The sequence below is a fragment of the Pagrus major genome, chromosome 11 (assembly GCF_040436345.1).
Source record: "Pagrus major chromosome 11, Pma_NU_1.0".
Taxonomy (NCBI): Eukaryota; Metazoa; Chordata; class Actinopteri; order Spariformes; family Sparidae; genus Pagrus; species Pagrus major.
Window position 1 is genome coordinate 17,654,863 of NC_133225.1, and position 19,652 is coordinate 17,674,514.

General features: G+C 38.2%; 1 protein-coding gene across 1 annotated transcript; it reads left to right on the forward strand.

Annotated features, from left to right (window-relative positions):
* Positions 1-556: 556 nt before the first annotated feature.
* On the forward strand, positions 557-19,115 carry mcoln2 (mucolipin TRP cation channel 2). Its single transcript, XM_073476380.1, has 14 exons — positions 557-691; positions 1,310-1,463; positions 3,687-3,860; positions 4,660-4,816; positions 5,142-5,220; positions 5,313-5,409; positions 5,570-5,669; positions 7,035-7,147; positions 7,487-7,636; positions 9,068-9,169; positions 9,792-9,914; positions 12,936-13,142; positions 13,236-13,369; positions 18,657-19,115. Exons 1-14 carry the CDS (start codon positions 648-650, stop codon positions 18,691-18,693), a joined length of 1,671 nt encoding a protein of 556 aa, XP_073332481.1. The 5' UTR covers positions 557-647; the 3' UTR covers positions 18,694-19,115.
* Positions 19,116-19,652: the final 537 nt, after the last annotated feature.

Below are 19,652 nucleotides of genomic sequence, written 5' to 3' on the forward strand. Positions count from 1 at the left end.
GCTTTTATGACTAATGCGATAGTGGAAAAAAAGGTTTTGCTGCCCTTCTCAACCCTCCTCCTTCCTTAATCTTTTGCAGTTATTAAAAAAGGGTTGGCACTTAAACCCCTCAATAAATAAATAATTACTCCAATAAATTTAACATTAATATATTTGATGTGTCATTAATTTGTGATTTATGGCGACGGTTAAGCATTAAATTAAATTCTTCTTTAAGCATTTAGTTGTGTAATTATTCATTCATTTATTTATTTAAAGTAATAATCTCAAAGAGTCACTATCTGTATGTTTATATTTATTTATATATTAGCTTTGGCCCCTGAAACCCTCCATACGCAGTACAGCAGAGATAAAGTAGCATAATTATTTTCCTTTTTTTTTAATATTAGTTTTTTTTTTTTGTACCTTGGACCCATTTCTGTCCTCTTGGCGACCGCCGGGTGTCCCCCGAGCCGTAGATTGGGAACCTCTGCGCCGCCTGAGACTCATTTCCTGATTGGCTGACTGGAAGCTGCGTGCTGTCACAAAAAGCCTAGCTGAAAGGACTTCTCTCTGCTGGTAACTTTCTGTCAGCCTCTTGACAACCACACACGCGATTAACTGGCCTGTCCACGTGCCCAATCAATCAATTAATCAATCAGTCAGTCATGGAATTATTGGGTCGATATCTGGACAGGAGCAACTCCATTAGGTGAGTTATATTTTTTTAATGGGTGGCGTTTAAAACTTATTTTCGACATTTTAACACCTGCTTAAGTGTTAAATGTTACAAAGAATATAAAATCTAATGTGTGGGCTGAACTGAAACAGCTACACAACATAGATGTTGTCTTTCATCGAAACATCAGCACCAGCTATTCAACACATCTGACAGCAGCAGGCAGGTATTTACCTCAACACATAGCCTACAGCTGCAAGTAACTGTGAAATGTGTCATTTAACTACAGATTAAGTCCCAACGTAAAAAAAAAAAAAGAAGGGGTGGATTTGGAAAGTAGAGGCTGTGGGCAGGCTGCTGGGAAAATATTGAAAGTGCATTCACTGAGCTAACCTTGGACTTGAACCCAGGTAGCACCATGAATGCAGGCAGTGTATTGAGTACATGGAGTCCTTCCTGTAAGTTAAAAAAAAAAAAACGGCCATGCTGCTGCAGACACAACTATTGCTCAAGCAGAAGAAAAAGAATTAATGAAATAACTGCTTTCACTTCTGTTTTTGAGGTGCTATACTCAGGCCTTTTTCTCTTGTCAAAAATGAGTGGAAAATAACAGTGAAACAGTTTCTCATTTCACTGTTTGTGTTGTTTCAGCTCTGTCACAACTCAAGATGTCATCAAAGAGGAGAACCTGAGAGATGACCTCAAGTTTTACTTCATGAGCCCGTGTGAGAAGTACCGGGCCAGGCGACACCTTCCCTGGAAACTTGGGGTGCAGATTCTCAAAATTGTCATGATCACTACACAAGTATGTCCCCTGAAACATGTTTTCCAGGAATCAGTGAACGAGTTGGTGGTGATGTTTGTGTGGAGTTTCACATGGGGAGGGGTCCTACATAACATCTGAGACGGTCTGTTTTTGTCAAATGGGAGATGATGAAATCAGTGAACTCCACCCATGTATCTGAACATTGCTCCTCTGGCTGCTTGTTATTCTGAAGAAAAGAAGTATGTAGTTGTTTCTCTAGATTGCAAAAATCAAACAGAAAAAGACATTAAACATTAAAGTCACCTAGGGCATGAAGTCTGTCGTTGTATGTGCTCTTTAAAATGCTGAGAGGACAAAGTTCATATCAGTGTTGTAAATCGAAATGACAGATATTGCAGTCCATCATGATTTCAGCTCTCTCATTACATAAGTTGAAACCAGTGGTGTACAAAGTATTATGATCCTTTTACTTCCGTACAAGCACTGTGAAAATTCTCCACCACAAATAAAAGAACCACACTCAAACAAAGTTATTATCAGCAAAATGTACTTCAAGTATCTCAAGTAAAAGTAGTCATTGTGTAGTCAAATGTAACATGTAATCCTTCAGTTTAGATCAGAAAATAATCAAAATCAACACATCTGGAGATGTTTGTTTTTCACTTGACAGGAACGGGAGAAAAATTATAATCTGACAGTAAGAGGTCACTAAATCTGTCAAATGTAGTGAAAAGAAAGCACAGTCTTTCTTCACATTTGGCATCAACATTCGTCCTGAATGTTCTGAGGCTTCATGCGCATCAGTTTTAACATGCATCTCGAGTGACCACTTCTGATTGGATCTCACTTCCCTGCTCTATATGCAAATAAACACACGCATCACTGGAACAAACAGATGTGTTTTTAAACAAAGAAAGAAATTTCTTCATGTATAACGTTTGCTGAATTAACAGGAAGGCTGAAATAGTTAAAGATTTGCTGTAGACGGTGTTTCACAAAATTTATAAAGTTTCTCATAACGCAACAACACTCAAAATTGAGCGTTTTTGTAAGGGAGTCTGGGGACTTTATCCACAGTCGTCAAAGAAGTTACCTATTGGTTACTGTGTACTGTATTTGTAAAATTTGACATGTTTGATCCGATCACAAGTGGACAGCTTTACACCTGGCAGTTCACAGCTGGCATTAACTTGCGTTTTGAGTGGCCACTTGTGATTGGATCTCACTTCCTCATCCTATGCAAATTGACACACACGTCACTGGAACAAACAGATGTTTTTACACAGAGAAAGAAATATCTTCATGTATAATGTTTGCCGAATTAACAAGAAGGCCTAAGTAGTTAAGAGCGTGTGGTAGATGGCTTATCACAAAGTTTATAAAGTTTCTCCTAACGCAACCACCCTCAAAATTGAGTGTTTTTTAAAGGGAGTCTGGGGACTTCTCCACAGGCGTCAAAGAAGTTACCCATATTGGTTACTGTTTGCCGTATTTGTAAAAATTTGACATGTTTGATCCGATCACAAGGCGACAGCTTTACGCCTGTCAGTTCACAGCTGGCATTAACATGTGTCTTCAGTGAGCACATGTGATTGGATCTCTTGTACCCGCTCTATATGCACATTAACACATAACGGATACGTATCCTTAGGTGTAAGGTCTGCAGAATTAACAAGAAGGCCCAAATAGTTAAGAATGTGTGGTAGACAGCTTTTCACAAAGTTTATAAAGCATCTCTAAATGCAAGAAGTCTCAAAATTATGTGTTTTTTTGAAGGGAGTCTGTGGACTTTCTCCTCGGGCGACAAAGAAGTTGCCTGTATTGGTTACCCTCTACTGTATTTGTAAAAATTGACAGTTTACCATCAATGAAATGTTGTCTTCTTTTGTAAATTTAGTGTAAATGATGGAATCAGTTGAAATAGTGTGTTCAGACAGCCGCTAAATGTTGGCAGGTAAGATGCACTTAAACACAGAATCAGACAAACTGACACTTTTACAAGGAAAGAAACAACTTAATGTTTTGCATTTTGGACCTCAAATGTGTCCTCAATGCTTGTTTGGGGTTTTCTGTACTTTGAGCTGTCCACATGTGATTGGATCACTCAGAACAGATGTTAAAAACAAATGTAAACAGAAGAAGTAGACAGTTGTATAAAATGGAAACTTGAGTAACTGCACTGGAAAAAAAATGACTTTTTAAAAACTGCAAGGATCTAAACAAATTATAAAATTTCAATTTTCCCTTTTGTTTCTTCTGTAGCTCATCCTCTTTGGCCTCAACAACCAGCTGGTGGTGTCCTATAAGGAGGAGAACACGATAGCCCTTAAAAACCTCTTCCTGAAGGACTACAGTGGCGTGGACGAGGACGACTACAGTGTTGCTGTCTACACGCAGCAGGGCGTCAAGGAGAGTCTGTTTTATGTCCTGGATCAGGCAAGTTCAAACTCCCTCAGCTTACAGACACTGAACACCACCTGCTCCTGCTTTAAACGAGACTGTCAGAAAATGAAGAGTGATGGCAGTGATGTAGCGTTTATGATGATGGGAAGTATTTGCATTAAAATTTGGATGTGATTACTTATAACAACAAACTCTTGCTATAATAATATATAATATATATTATTTACTTTTAATTCATGGAGTGCCTCTACATGCACACTAGTATCCTGGTTATGGGCAGATTTCAGATTCATTAATGTCAACATTTTTTGATTCCAGCTTCTTAGATATGAATATTTTCTGGTTTCTGTGCTCATGTGACAGCAAATTGAATATCTTTGGATTGTGGACAAATTCAAGACGTTTGAGGACCTCATGTTGGGCTTTGGGAAACATTGATTGACATTTTTCACCATTTTCTATCATTTTATAGACCGAACAACTCATTGATTGATTGAGAAAATAATCTCCAGAATAAAGGACAATGAAAATAATCGTGAGTTACAGCCCTAATCAAGACATGGCTGCACAGACCTGCTCAGAAACATGAACACAATGGTCATTTTGTTCAAGTAAACAGGGATATGAAATACCACATACCCTAAATGTGATCAAAACTGGGATGCTAGTCTTTATGTGGTTATTATGTAAAACAACATGATACATTTTCTTCAGTTACCAGTTTACCTGACTCTCTTCGTGTGTGTGTAATACGGAAATTGCAGCTTCTCTTCAACGTTCTGTAAATCGCCCTGGGTCAGTTTGTTTTACTGGAGGCTTCTGATGTTTACAGTACAGCCAGTTAGGCCGGCTCACTGTCGGTCCCATCAGCTACGCTGAGGATGAAGATGGCCAGCTGCTGCCTCTCGCCATCTGTAAAGAGTACTACAAGAAGGGCAGTGTGGAGCCGTCAGATGAGGCTTATGACATAGACGCTCAGCTGGAGGAAGGTGAGGGGAAACGATTATATTTTGTGTTATTTTTGCTGCTTATTTAGGCCATCAGCATCTCAATCTCACCTTACTGTTGTTCTGTTCTTAAAATGTCTCTCTGCTTTAAAACACTTCAGTAGTTTCAGATTCTGCCACAAACTTAATTTCCTGTGTTTTAAACAAACACTTGTATGTAACAGCAGCAACCAGCTATTCTGTTTCTCAATGCATCGCTGTGGAAATGCTTGCGCCTGTATTTTGCTGTAAAGCAGAAGTGCAGATCATTATTCCGATGACACATCACACATTGAAAGGTTTCCTCTGTTCATCTCCCCTCTCTCAGTTTGTATGTCACATGATCCAACGACTGCAAACCTGTGGAAAACACAGAATTCATCCTTTTTTGATCTGGACTTTTACAGGTATAGATCATCCATCAATACGACTGCAGCTAACACACATTATTTATATATATATATCTTTGTATATTAAAATCCTTCTTTTCCCCTTCCAGGCTAGTTGACATCAAAATAACCTTCCAGCTGAAAGGAATCAACTTACAGACAGTTCGTACACGGGAGTTACCGGACTGCTACTCTTTCTACGTTACGGTACGGTTCAGCCATATTTTCTGTCATTATGAAATGAAGTGTACTTAAGCAGGTGAAATCCAGTTGAAGACTTTGGTACTTTTCATTGGTGAGTAATAATATGCAACACAAAATTTTTAATAATTTTTACTAAACTTCTTTTCTCTCTTCCTGTCTCTAGATAACATTTGACAACCAGTGTCACAGTGGAAAGGTGAAAATATTCCTGGACATCGATTCTGAGAGCTCTGCATGTCGAGACTGGAAGATATCTGGGACGGGTAAATTGTAGTTTTCTAATCTAATGGAGAAACTTAAAAGGAAAAGATGAATAAAACCAAGACAGAAAATCAATACTAAGAGGATAAACGGGACTGATTATAAGATGAAGAGCTGTTTGTAGATTTTGGCTGTTCTAGAGTGCAGAGAGAGGTTAGCACACAAGCATATCTGTAATATTTATACATTATTTTCAATCAATAAAACTTTTATTTATACAGAATAATTAAACAAATCAAATGCAGTTCAAAGTGCTTTACAAAACAAAATGTAGGCTGTTTAAAAAAAATAAATAAAAGGATGTGCACCGAAAAAAACAACCAAACTGACTAAGACAGCATTAAACGATTGGTAGTTTAAATAATGTGAGATAAAATATAGTCCAATCAATAAAAATAACAATAAATAAATAATGGAATTAGATAAAACTACATATTAATAATTGGTTATGATTTAAAAAATAAAATGTTAATTCAATAAAATAAAATGTTGATTAAACAAAATTGATTAAATAACAATGATAATACATAAAATAACTATAAATACTAAAACCCTAAACACTACGTGAAAGTCAGACTGAATAGATGTGTTTTTAGTTTACGCTTAAAAATATCTATTTCCAGCTTCCTCTCAGCCTCTGGAAGAGGGTTTTGATTAAGTTTCAAGGTTCAAAAGGAATATTTTTATTTGGCTTGTGCTGAAGTACCAGAAAGTACCTACATGAGGGTTAAATTGGCACAATAATAGGACTGCAATAGTATCAGATTACACTAGAAGTAAAAAGCCAACGTTGGGCTATAAACGGACTACATTGCGGTTGCATTACTAAAAACGTTTTCTATTAATTGATCAATCCTACAAATTGTAAAGTTGGAGTTAGATGTGCAAAATCTCTAAATGATTTCTGGGTTTGAGGACTACAGACTGTTCAAATTGTACTCGGTACTCAATTATTATTTAAAAGTAACTTAGTAGATTACACAGTGTAATACATACTTAAGTGAAAGTACAGACTAGGAAAAAATACTCACAAAAGTAGTACCCAAAGTACCCAAAAAGTTACTTAATTACAGTAATTTGAGTTGTTGTAATTAGTAACTTTCAACCCTTGATATAAGCAAATGTACACGGTATGGTCACCATCAATTTTCCCACTTTCCCACTGTGGTAGGTGACTTGTGAATACTTCTCTGCAGCTATTCAGAATTTACTTAATGTACTGCATGTTCACAACACTGTTTGACCCAGTATACAGTTTAATTGTTGACTGGTAATAAGGCGTTTTCCTGTAAGCTTATCAGTAATGAGTGTGAGCGAGTTCAGTGAGAGATAAACCCTCACACTCAGCACACTTGTCTCTGTTCCAGCTCAGAAGAACACGCACTATCTGCTGGTGTTTGACGGCTTCGTCATTATCGTCTGCCTCACGTCAGCTGTGCTGTGCACCCGCTCCATCGTGCTGGCTGTCAGGCTGCTCCAGGTCAGCTGTTCAGTCTCTGCTCGTATTATATAATATCTTACAGGGAGTGGTTTTTTCCTTCCTGGTCAGTCTTTCCTGTTTCTAGTCTGTTTTTCTTTATTTAGTTTCTGGTTGTTAACAATAGGAAAGTGATAATGACAGATATGTTCTTAAGGCAAATGTCACAATAAGCACAAAACATTCAGATTAATTCATTATGACGTTATCTTAAAGTCCCATCCATATCAATCTGCAGGATTTGTTACTGTTCTTATAATGTTGTCTATTCAGATTTACCATTTAGTGATTACATCATACTGTGTTTGATAAGAAACTGAATTTTCGCTGGTGTATTTTCAGAGATTCTCCAGATTCCTGCATGAAAACTACAACCGTAAAGTGTGTGAGGATGACCAGGGTGAGTTCTTGAACGGCTGGTACGTGCTGGTCATTGTGAGCGACCTGTTGGCCATAGTTGGATCCATACTGAAGATGGAAATACAAGCAAAGGTAAAATGACTCATGTACTTCTTTCCTAGAGAGACGGTTACTGTGGATCACCTTTTCAATTTTACAACCTGTAATCTGGGAGTGTCTCAGTGGACTTTGGAGTGAGGAGACTTCAGTGTAGACACTGTAAAGATCTGTTTATTTTAACCCGACTCTCTGTCCTTTATATAGCCACCATGTTAAGTGTCTACCCCAAGCTTGACAGGAGGAAAAATAAATGTTTCCCTTATACACCCTCCCCCCTGAGGCTTTTGTTTTAGAGGAGGACACTGCTGGTCGTCTGTTGTGAGTGTTGTGGATGATTCCTGACAGTGTCTTGAATACACTGTTCACGGCTGACATTTTGACTTGTCATAGCAGGAAAAGCAGAGGTGTAAACATTAACCTTAACAGTAAACATGCAAAATACCAGAGTCGTAAAACTGTCTCACTTTAAAGGAGCACAGCCACAGTGTTGGTGAGTAGTGAATTACATGTAATTAAACTAGTAGTTTTTCATTTTGGCAGTTGTTTGCTGGTAGTTCAACTAGTAATTAATTTACTTATTCACCTTTTTGTTTTCTTTCACTGAAACTACAAAACAATTTTGGGCTATTAAGGTGCACTATATACACTGAACAAAAATATATGTCAGAAAACCAGTCAGTATCTGGTGTGACCACCATTTGCTTCACATCTCCTTCACATAGAGTTGATAGAGTGTAGTTTTGGAGAAGAAATTCAAACTCAGAATTTTAATATTTACAATATTAATGAGGTACTAAAACAAACTCATAAATATTATAAACAAGTTGTTGTCAGAGGAAAATAAGGTCCCAGAAGACTGTTTGATGCTAGAAAGGCGGCAGGGTCCGCCACATATAAACAAAGTAAAACAGTATGAAACTGTGTTGTCCTTTTAAGGTCAGTTTGTTTATTTAGTTTATGGCTTAAAAATTTTAATCAAAGAAGATCTTTCTCTTTCTTCCCAAAAACTACATAGTGCACCTTTTTTAAAGAAAAGGTTGCAATGATGCGCCTAACTTTTTCATTTAGGTGCACCAGCACATCATTTTGGTGCACTAAATAATACACTGACATGCATTTTTAGATCTAAATGTACAAAACTTAATGTCCTCAATTAGGTACTTGAAATGAAATGTCACACATTTGTCAACAATTGATAAGATGTTCCTCTGTTGCAGTTCCACATTGTACTTTAAACCCTAATAAAATAATCCACGCCGATCATGTCACAGTTTACCGCCAGCTGTGTAGATTAACGTGACTGTGTAATTAACCTACTTGGTGCAGTAGAGGTTTGGCTGTGCCAACTTTTACCAACACTGAATATTTGCTCATCCCAGACTGAGTCCAGGTGAGTAAGACTAAGATCAAGCTGCTTTCTTTGTCCTGAATTTTTTTTTTTTTGTTTTTTCCTCTGTCCTGTAGAGTCTGACCAGTTATGATGTGTGCAGTATCTTCCTGGGAACGTCTACGTTAGTGGTGTGGGTCGGTGTGATCAGGTACCTCGGATACTTCCAGAAATACAACGTGAGTCTGTGAGCATTTTCCTCGCTTTGTAAGCGACCTCACAACGTCTTGATGAGCCACATAAACAACCAACTGTGTGCAGAGTTGGTTGTTTATTCATTCATTTATTCATTCATTCATTCATTCAACCTTTATTTATACTCGAGAGTTTATTAAGGGGTGACCCTTATTTGCAATGACATCCAGTGAATTACAAAACAAAGGGAAAAAAACAACAACAAATAAAGATACAAAAAAGGCAGAACCAAATTTGGCTAATTAAAAGCCATTAAAAACTTTTAGATCACAGAGGATTATTTGATAAATAAGATAATTTACTGTATTTTTATTTGACATTTTTGGCAAAATGTACTTTTCACTCCCTCTCCACCCCGAATGAAACCATTTCTTTCCTTCACAGTCAAGAGGCTTATGTTTTTTCTTTTCAACTCCACTACATTTATCTTTTGTTATTGTGATTTTTTTTTTTTTTTTTTTTTGAAAAAAAGTGCACAAAAATAAAAAGCAACAACAAACAAATCGAACAACAAAACAATGACATGATGTGTTTTTGTCTTTAACTGATTTTTCATGTATTGATTGTGGTTTAACATCATGTTTCCACACTTTTCTGTGTGTCTAGGTGTTAATTTTAACCATGAAAGCAGCCTTCCCCAAAGTGCTGCGTTTCTGCTGCTGTGCCGGCATGATCTACCTCGGCTACACCTTCTGTGGGTGGATCGTACTGGGACCATACCATGAGAAGGTAACTGTAACTGGTTTGAGGCGAGCGGATGAAGCCTGGGCGGATGCTGGTGTGAATCACTGCAACGGCTGTTATTGTCACGAGTGTGAGGAAATGAGAGGAACTATCAAGGCTTTTTTTGTTTTTTGCTCCTATTTATTCCTGCAAAATTGCTGAGGCCTAAAGAACATTATGTCCTGCTAAGTCTTTTAGTTTGTTTTTAATATTAACGACCACTAGATGTCAGTATGTGTTCAATCTATTAAACCTACAGCTTCAACTAGCGCATCTTTCTGTCCTTGGAGCCAAACTGTGAAAAACCCAGACACAAGCTCTTCCCACAAACACACCTAAGCATTCACAGACTTGTCTCTGCTTGATACAAGCAAGTATTTCTCTGAGGATTTGTTTCCCTTTTTATCACAGTGAGAGAGTCGAGAGAGGACATAGATTAATGTGAGAGAAATGTGGGATGAAAGGTCTCACTGCAGTGCTGTAAGAAGTACCTAAACCATACTTGAACAAAAGTAAAGATATCAATGTTACATACTTGAGTAAAAGTCTTCAAGGGACTGATAGTAAATGTACTTAAGTATTTTACATGTGTTTACATGTATATACTGTATACTGATTATCAGACTGGCCAGTTATCAGAACTGATATTTAGCAGTTTTCTGATGATCTGAACCAGTTTTTATCCAAATGCTGATAAAATAAGTGAAAAAATGCACTACTTTGGCTCTGATGCAGCAGTAACTAGTAACTAAAGTTAACAATAAGTGTAGTGGTGTAAAAGTACAATATTTACCACCAAAATGAATGAGAGTGGAAGTATAGCGTAGCAGAAAAAGGAAACACTCAAGTACTTTAAAGCACAAGTACGCCAAAATAGTACTTAGTTACAGTACTTTAGTAAATGTACTTAGTTACCATTGTTGTAAAAAGTACAAAAAACGTCATACTTGAGTAAAAGTAAAGATACTGTTTTAAAATATAACTTTTACTCCTTTAAGTATCAAAAGAACATAGTTTTTACTACATATACTGTATGTGTTGACTGATCGTCAGCCGAGCATTTTTCTAATGATGCTGTTAAAATAGATCTAAAAAATGTGCTACTCGCAAGAAACTAGTGACTAAAGTTGTCAAATAAATGTGGTGGAGTAAAAAGTACAAAATGCCTTCAGAATGTGGTCGAGTGGACGTATTAAGTAGCAGAAAAGGGAAATACTCAGTACTGAACTTAAGTACAATTCTGGGACACTTTGATTGAATGTAACTGATTACATTTAGTCAAGGACCGTCAAAATGGGGATGTTATGATTCCATGATCAGAATCTTAAACACTTGAGTCACAACGAAACAATCATATTTATTTATTTTGTTGAGTTCCCCTTTTGAAGGAGAAAAAGCTGCACAAACTACAATAAATGTTGTGATTTTAATATAAATACGCTTTATTTTTTTAACTAGACAATCACAATGAGTTTAAAATCTCTTTGACAAGTTTTTTTAATAAGAAAGTAAAAAACAGAGAGCGTCATGGTTTTTGTGTGCTCTGAAAGCAGAGAATCAACAGAGATTAAAACAGATGGAGATCCTTGGACAAGCTGTGCCATCAGAGGAAAAAATGCCAGTGTTTAGCTGTCCTCGCCCGCTTAGATAAATTATTTACGGAAGTCCGAGCATGCAGTGGGCGTCTAAACAAGGCAGCGCTCCTGCTGTAGGAGGGACGAGATGTGACATAGATCAGTCGCCCCGGGCCGAGCGACGTCTCACTGACCAACTGGAAATCTGTTGATAATCTTAAACTGAAGGGGAGTAACTGCTGTAAATAAGTCTGTAGTGCGCTTGTCAGGTCAGTTTAGGTGAGGATGCTGATGACTTATGGTCCACAGCTGGACTGACTGCCTGTGGGCAGAATCATTCAAAAATAATGCATTTGTGTTTGCAGCTTTTCACTTGTAAATTAGCTGTTAAATGAGCTCATTGTTTCATATTGAAACCAAAAGAACGGATGATGTCGTCACATCAGAATCACATTAAATGCATCTTTCCTCAGCGGTCCCCTGCAGTCGAAGTGCAACAGGTTTCAGTTCTGTGTGTCCGACACTGCAGTCGACTGATACTCGGTCACGATATTTACATTGCGGCGGTTGGGGGAGTCCCCTGTAGTGTGCCGTCAGCTCTTCCAGGCTCTTCTGTGTATTTACTGAAGGAATAAACAGAGGATGTTCGAGGACCTGCCATCCCACACGTCTTCAAGTGCTGTGCCCTCGATCCATACGGTCGCAGTGGGATGTTGTGTTAAGATGCTATCACACTCTAGAGAAACTCCTTCACATAATGTTTGTGCCTGGCGCTCAGGCTCTCCTTTTCAGCCATCTGTTACTTTGTTAGTCTTTCTGTCTTCATCCTTCCGCCTCTATTAACCGTCATGCTCATGTCCGTCTTCTGCAGCACCTTCTCCTAAACATATTGGTTTAAGGACCAATGTTTATGATTTGTCAAAGTGCTGGTAAAATCCAGAAATGATGTTAAATCTACTTAACTACTACTTAATAATTTATTTATTTTTGGCCATTAAAACAATTAATATAATAATTAGGATAAAACTCACACAAATGTCCAGTAGGATAGAATGATGAAGTGATGACATTTACAGTATATCCAAAAGTTCACCATGACATCATAATGGTCCGCAAGAAAAGGTTTAAAAAAAGTTCTTTATTTATTGAACCTTTTATTTAACCAGGAAAGACATCTCATTGAGATAAGAAATCTCTTTTTCAAGACAGTCCTGGCCAAGATAGGCAGCCGTACAGTTTGCTATAGTTACGGTTGCAGACATTAAACAAACATAGTAATAAAAGTGTGACCGGTTAGTCGTTCTGGGGGCCTGAAGAAGTAAAGAAAATGTCCAGTAATTCACAAGCAAAAATTAGAGATTAGAAACATCAGATAAAATAGTTTATGTTGCAGAAATACTCCTTTTATGTACTGGCCTTAAGTTAACTGTTTGCCTAATGTCTCCTCTTCTAGTTCGAGGGCCTGAGCCGTGTAGCCGAGTGCCTTTTCTCCCTGTTGAATGGCGACGACATGTTCACCACCTTTGCCCAGCTGAAGGACAAAAACACTTTGGTGTGGCTCTTCAGCCGGGCCTACCTCTACTCCTTCATCTCCCTGTTCATCTACATGGTGCTGTCACTCTTCATCGCCCTCATCACCGATGCCTACGAGACGATCAAGGTACTTTACATCTTCTTACGCAGAGAAAAAACATTTTGTCATTTGCTTGGAAGTCTATATTCATGGTTCCATTATTTGTGATTTATCCAACAGAGCTACCAGAAGGAAGGATTCCCGTTGACGGACCTGCAGAAGTTCCTGAGAGAGCAGAAAGATGTCTGTGTTGCAGAGGATGGCAGTCAGACGGACGTCAACGTCAAATACTCCATGTTCTGCTGCTGCCAAAGGTGAGATGGTGAACTTTTGATGCTTTTAATGATATTACACCTACATACATCACTTAAACGTAAGTGATATTATGGTTTAAATGCCTCCTCGCTCAAGCGCAGTGTGTAAGCTAGTAACACATCTCTCATTCCTCTACTTGTATTTTCATTATTGATGTGACAGTTGACAACCTGCTCAGTAACGACTGACAGCTGCAGCTCTAGAAAGATGTAGTGGGTGTTTCCAAGCAGCACCAGGAGCCTCATTACAGAAAAATGTCCAAGCATTCTTGTCTTATTTTAAGTTTCAAAGATAGGAAAAAGCTTGTATCTTGATACAGAAGCAATTCCTCAACTCATGGCCGTGTCCTATCCTGTCTCTGACCTCGTATGTTAACTTAAGAAATCCTAACTAGTTTAATCTGTAGCAGGCTAATGTCATTGTTCTTCAACAGGCTAACATTGATGTAAGCGTCTTCAACAGGCTAACATTGATGTAAGCGTCTTCAACAGGCTAACATTGATGTAAGCTTCTTCAAAACGCAAATGTCAGGGCTAGCTCTGACAGGCTAACCTCAGTGTCAGCTTCTCTAGTAATTTAAGGTTTGCGTAGCCTTTCAATCAAAATATTTCAGTGTTCATGTTGTTCCCCATCTTCATTGTCATTGCCCTACAGACCTAACAATAGTGGTGCTGCCATTTTTGGCAGTCATTTTGAATTTAGGACGGGGTCTATAGAATCCTATCATTGGAAATTGTTAGGATGTTTCTGTAATGGTTAGGCTATCCTAACCAAAGATAAGATAGGATCTATTTCTTACATGCAGATAGGAAACATGCAGATGTTTTTTTTTTTTTTTAGTTTTAGTAAAAATCCTGAAAGTCATTCTAAACTGATTTTAGACTTACAATGAGACCCCTGATGTATTAGTTTGATCTCTTTTTTTTATTAAAGAAACACTACACATACGGACACATTCCTAAACAGAAAACTCAATCTGCTTTGCTTACACCTTGTTGCTACAGCAGGACGTTGTATTTCTCTATACGTCCCTGTTTGTTGCTCATTCCTTCTCTATGAGCCAATCTCTAACATCAGCAGGCAGCAGACTGGAGCGGAGTTTCCTCCACGCTGTGGTTTGGCTCGCGCATACGTGGTCTGAGAGCAATGAAGTTAGTGGTGGGAGCTATGCAGACACACCCAGCGATGGGCTGATTACAGAGAAACTGAGGCTGTACGCTGGGAAGAACCCCCACACACACGCCCCTCTTCACCCCCCTCGGCCATCGCTCCCTCTTTGCTGCGTTGCCTCCAAAATAAACAGGCCTCGATCAACACTCTGTTAAGACTCAGCCAATTGGGCCGGAAAAGTTTTGTTAAAGCCCGGTGGTTAATTAGGAAGATATTTGATCTGAGTGTGATGGGTGAAAGTTTAACTCCAATTGCCTTTTTAATGTGGTGTACAGTTTAGTTTAGTGGCTCTCTGGTGTGTGGTTTCTTCTTCTTCACTTTCTTATCCTCCTTTTTGTAATCAGATGACTGATTTTCATCATAAGAATACTTTTAATTGTGGTTATTGTTGGTTACAGGCCACATTGGAACATTTTTCAGCTGATGTTTTATGAGTGACGTGGCTACAAAATAATGGAATGGAAAACAGTAGCTTAAATCAACGGAGCAAAACCAAAAAAAGTCTATAAAACAAACAAGTAAACACTAATACAGGATTAACTTTGTCAAACATTCATCCTACACCTTCACCCTCCCTCAGACCATCAGATGACATTTCTGACAATTACTTCCTGTGCAATATGAGGTATGAGTTGCATTTCTTGTGTTTTCAGTCATCGCTTCCTCTTTAACCATTTGTTTCTACAAAACAGAAAAGTTACAAAACTCAACCGCAAGCAGCACTTAATCAGACTGCGGTGTGTTACTTTTACTCTTGGTTCCCCGAAATGTTATATAACGTTAAAATATATTATTAAATCTCCCTATTTTGCATCAATTAAGTTTATATTCAGGAAAAGACTTTACTGCAAACCGACACCAGGCCTGGTTTCTGAAGCCATCACCATCCTTCCACATGAAGAGCCCATTTTAGTGCGAAAAGATGTTGTTTATGCCAGAAAACCAACTACTGTAGTCATCATTTGCCATCAGACTATTATTTTCTGCATGCCAGAACCTCGAATGTTTGTACACACTGTAAAAATAATTTAGAGTCATGTAATCAGTGGGGGGAAAAAAACTGAATATAGTTAAAGATGGAAAAGTTTTCTTTGCTTTTTCTAAAGTATCAGTTTTTCTTTTCAGGGTTCTTCCGTCATTATTGCTTTACCAGACATCAACACTCTCGACTCTGTGGTCTTCTCTGCGAGCTCCACAGCCGATTTCTATCAGAGTAGTCCGCTTTTCCCGCTCTGAGTGTTTTAAGGAAATTAAGTCTCAGTTACAGAGCCATTATGTAATAATGTATAATAGTGCAACCTGATGCAAAAGTGACAATTGAATGTGCATTTCTGTGTGGAGATGAGGGCTTTTTAAAAAATGTAGTCATTAGGAGGACTCTTGTCAAGTTACACTCGGTCTGTAATTGCAATCATTTGCAGCCTCTGACCTGAGCAAATTTAATTTCTACTATTATCTTTGTCTTGCTGCGCGAAAAAAATTAGATCAGCATTCTCAGCAAACACGTTAATTAATGTCTTACTGGATGAAATTTCATCTGCATACAATTAGCCTCTTCCTGCTGTTATCTTCTGCTGCTGCTGCTGCAGTCAGTAAGTCTTGTGTGGAAAGCAAGTTTGGTAGTAAGAGTGTGTCAGTCTAAATGATGTATTATCGCTTAAGAGAGACTTGAATGCATCTGCTGCAAATCGTAACTTGTACTCAAGCTTAGCAAAAGAGTGGAGGAGAGATTTGATAAAAGGAGCGCTTGGCTTTGCATTAAAGGATAAGTTCACCCAAAAATGAAAGACAAGTGGAGTTTTGTGGTCCTCAAAACTTTTAAAACAGAAAAAAATAATACAAAAAACTCATAAAATAGCTCCGTACAGCTAATGATTTTAGCTTAGTGGCTACTCAGTTTTAAAGAGTGCAAATAACGTCTTCAAATCAATTTGGGATCTTATGGCTTCCTGAGACCTTTTAGCTCAATTTAAGCTGGATGGAGCGACTTTATGTTTTCCTCATCTATTTCAGTTCAGTTTAGGAGAATGCTGCAACACTGTTTTGCTGTGAAGATCCAGAAATGTTCTTCTCTCGTCTTTCTATTGGTATGAGGGTGAGAAGATAATGAATGAATCTCACTTTCGGGTGAACCTATCCTTTTAAAACAATGTACACTGAAACCTTGAGTTTTGCTTTCCAAGAGAATGATTGGACAGAACTTCCTGCTTTCTGTGAAAATACATTCACAACCTCAAACAGCTGCAGCAGTTTGTGGAACAGAGAGTCTGAGACTTTCTCTGCAAACAACAGTACAACGTTGTGCACATCATAAAGATGAAGGGAAAATGTTTGATTGTTTACAGATTTAATTTAACAGGAACATAATTGGCTGTTTGCTCTCATGAGAAAAACAGCCAAACACAAAACTGTGTTCGAGACGCTCGTTGACGAGGCTATCATTTTCAAACTGCTTGTTTGGGGGATTTATTCTCAGAGCGGGTACACACAGTCACCAGAAATACAGACCTCTTCCTGCATCCCGTCATTGACTCTCTTTGTGTCCAGGCCAAACCCTGCATGCAGGTGGAAGCCCACAGAATAAAGAGGCATGCTTGTACTTGTTTTGAATTGTAGGAAATAAACTGAGTGGACGAAGACTGTGTAGGGGATTACCTAACGGTTTATAATGTAGCAAGAGTTTAGAGAAACTTCCCCGGTCTGAACAAACAGCTGCTGAATTTAAACTCCTGTGACCTTTTTGTGACTTGTTGGATGTAACGTCTCAAAACAAATGACTCAGAAACAGTCTGAGATAATAGTTTCACTCAACGCTGATGTCACTGACTTCAGTATTTAGCAATAGTTGAAGAAAAATCTGATCAACAGATGAAAGATTCAAACTTAAATGTTCACATGGACCCCAAAGCATTTTTGCTGGTCTGAGCCTGGTCTGTTCTATGGGAAGCCCACTCTACCAAACACCCCTTGAAAGTATGATATTTTATACATAGACACATCTACAAGTGTGTAAAACATGATGACTGGTGATTCAGCACAAACATCGTATGAATTTGTCTCATACCCTTTTTGATAAAGCTTTCATTATTTTGACCAAATTTCCACCTCTATACCTGCTGTATTAGCTTAAACTCGTACCAAGTAACATCGATTTGACAGGCAGACCAATTTACAAAAGTTGATATTTTATTGTTAGAAGTGATACTTTTTCAATGGGATTTACATGAAATTAAGGACGTGAACATAACTCTAGTTGATTTGTAAAAGGTCTGACAGTCGTGTTGTTTTGTTATACAGTGCATTCTCCGTGTTTCTGTCCCTCTTTGAAACTATATATTTATTCCAGGCAGACAGAATGGGATTAAGTGTTTATGTGGTTATAGGCGCCAATATTTTCTCATTGATCAGACTATCAAGGGGGGACTTCACCTTTTATTCAGATTTTTTGAGTCCATCCTCAAGTCCAACAGATTACTTTTTCGTTTGGTTTGTCCGTCAGTCCTATTCTTGTGTACGCGATATCTCAAGAATGACTTGAGGAAATTCCTTCAAATTTGGCACAAATGTCCACTTGGACTCAAGGATGAACTGGTTAGATTTAGCTGGTTACAGGTGAAGGTAAATGTGACCTCACAAAACACATTTTTGGCCTTTTTACTCAACAAATTATATAGTTATGAGAAAAGATTGACACAAATGTCTAAAAGTGTAAGATAAGGATCCATGTAAGGGCAGCTACTTTCAACTTGAATCATATCAAACCACACCCACGCAGACCAAATGAAGCCGGGCCATTTCAACAAATCTGCAACTTGCAACATGAGATTATTTTTCTTCCAGATTAATTTTGACACGTTTCTCAACTCGAATCAAATGCCAACACACGGGGAACACCTTCAATGCTCTTCAGTCATTTGTGCCAACATTTGGACTTTAATGATTCAGAATATTGATCAATATCAACAATGTGTGACAAGAACTGACAAGAACTGTATGATACATTGCAGAGACATTTGCTGATGCACTGCCTTTTATTAATGACCTAAAGTAGAAAGCATGTGTGTTCAACTTGATGTCGGGGTGTCTCATGCTTCTCTCTGAATCATGATTTTGCAGGGTTCCTGAGAATGACGATGTCATACTGATCAGCTGACAGCTGTCTCACCCGTTCGTGGAGGAGGAGGAGGATGCTGGGCACAAGACTTCAGACGTCTGATATGGACTTGGAAATGAAACGATACACAGCACAATCCTGAGGAATAAAGTGTCCCTGTTTCAAGAGAGAGATTCTTTCTGTGAGGTGCAATATGAGGCACTTCTCCTGAACATGAAAGTGGAACTGGAAACAAAAATGTTTCCTAGCGGTATCTATTGAAGTTCAGGATGCTGTTGAGAAGTTTACAGGGCCTGTTTAAGGTCTGCACATGCATCAAGTTGCCAAAGAACTGGACTCAGTGTTTTCTGCATTTCACTGTTGCTGCAAACTCTGCTGCTGTGCGACATTATGCTGTGCAAGATGTAATTTATTTGTCAAGTGTTGTAAAGATTGCAGTAAATCTAATTTTTTCATTTGTTCATGGTTTGTTAATGTTTCCTGTCTTTGTTGTAAGTGTGCATATTGATCTTGAAGTAAGCCAACGAAGCTGCAGACTAACTGGATTGTTGACGTGTTCAGTATTATAATAATTGTAGAGGGAAAGTGATATATAGAACACAAACACACAACACATTTCTACATTTCTGAGGGTTTCTGTCATTGCATGCCACATTCAGAGCCAGGTAGAGATTGAGTAAGCAGGGAGTTTACCGTGACTACACCGGGACTACAGTGTGAGTCAGTTTTATCGCCAAATCTACCAGTAGGTTTAGATGTTGAGACAAGCTGGAGCATGACTTCTTACTTGCAGTGTTCTTACTTTGATAAAATCAGAAGACAATGTTCTCTTGAAACCTAACAATACGCTGTATCAAATTAGGAGTTATTTATAGTGAGCCCTCCATCGTCGAGTGGTGCTCTTTCATTTTAATGTCATCCAAAACATCTTTTGACTGATTTCAGCTTGTATGTGACACGATGCCTGAGGCAGAGGTGATTTTCTGAGCCCTGTTAGT

Bases quoted from the DNA above. Each gene is read 5' to 3' on its own strand.
- mcoln2 (XM_073476380.1), top strand. From the start codon at position 648: ATGGAATTATTGGGTCGATATCTGGACAGGAGCAACTCCATTAG. The intron at 4,817-5,141 runs GTGAGGGGAAAC...CCCCTCTCTCAG, and splicing joins AGACGCTCAGCTGGAGGAAG to TTTGTATGTCACATGATCCA. The intron at 7,637-9,067 runs GTAAAATGACTC...TCTGTCCTGTAG, and splicing joins AGATGGAAATACAAGCAAAG to AGTCTGACCAGTTATGATGT.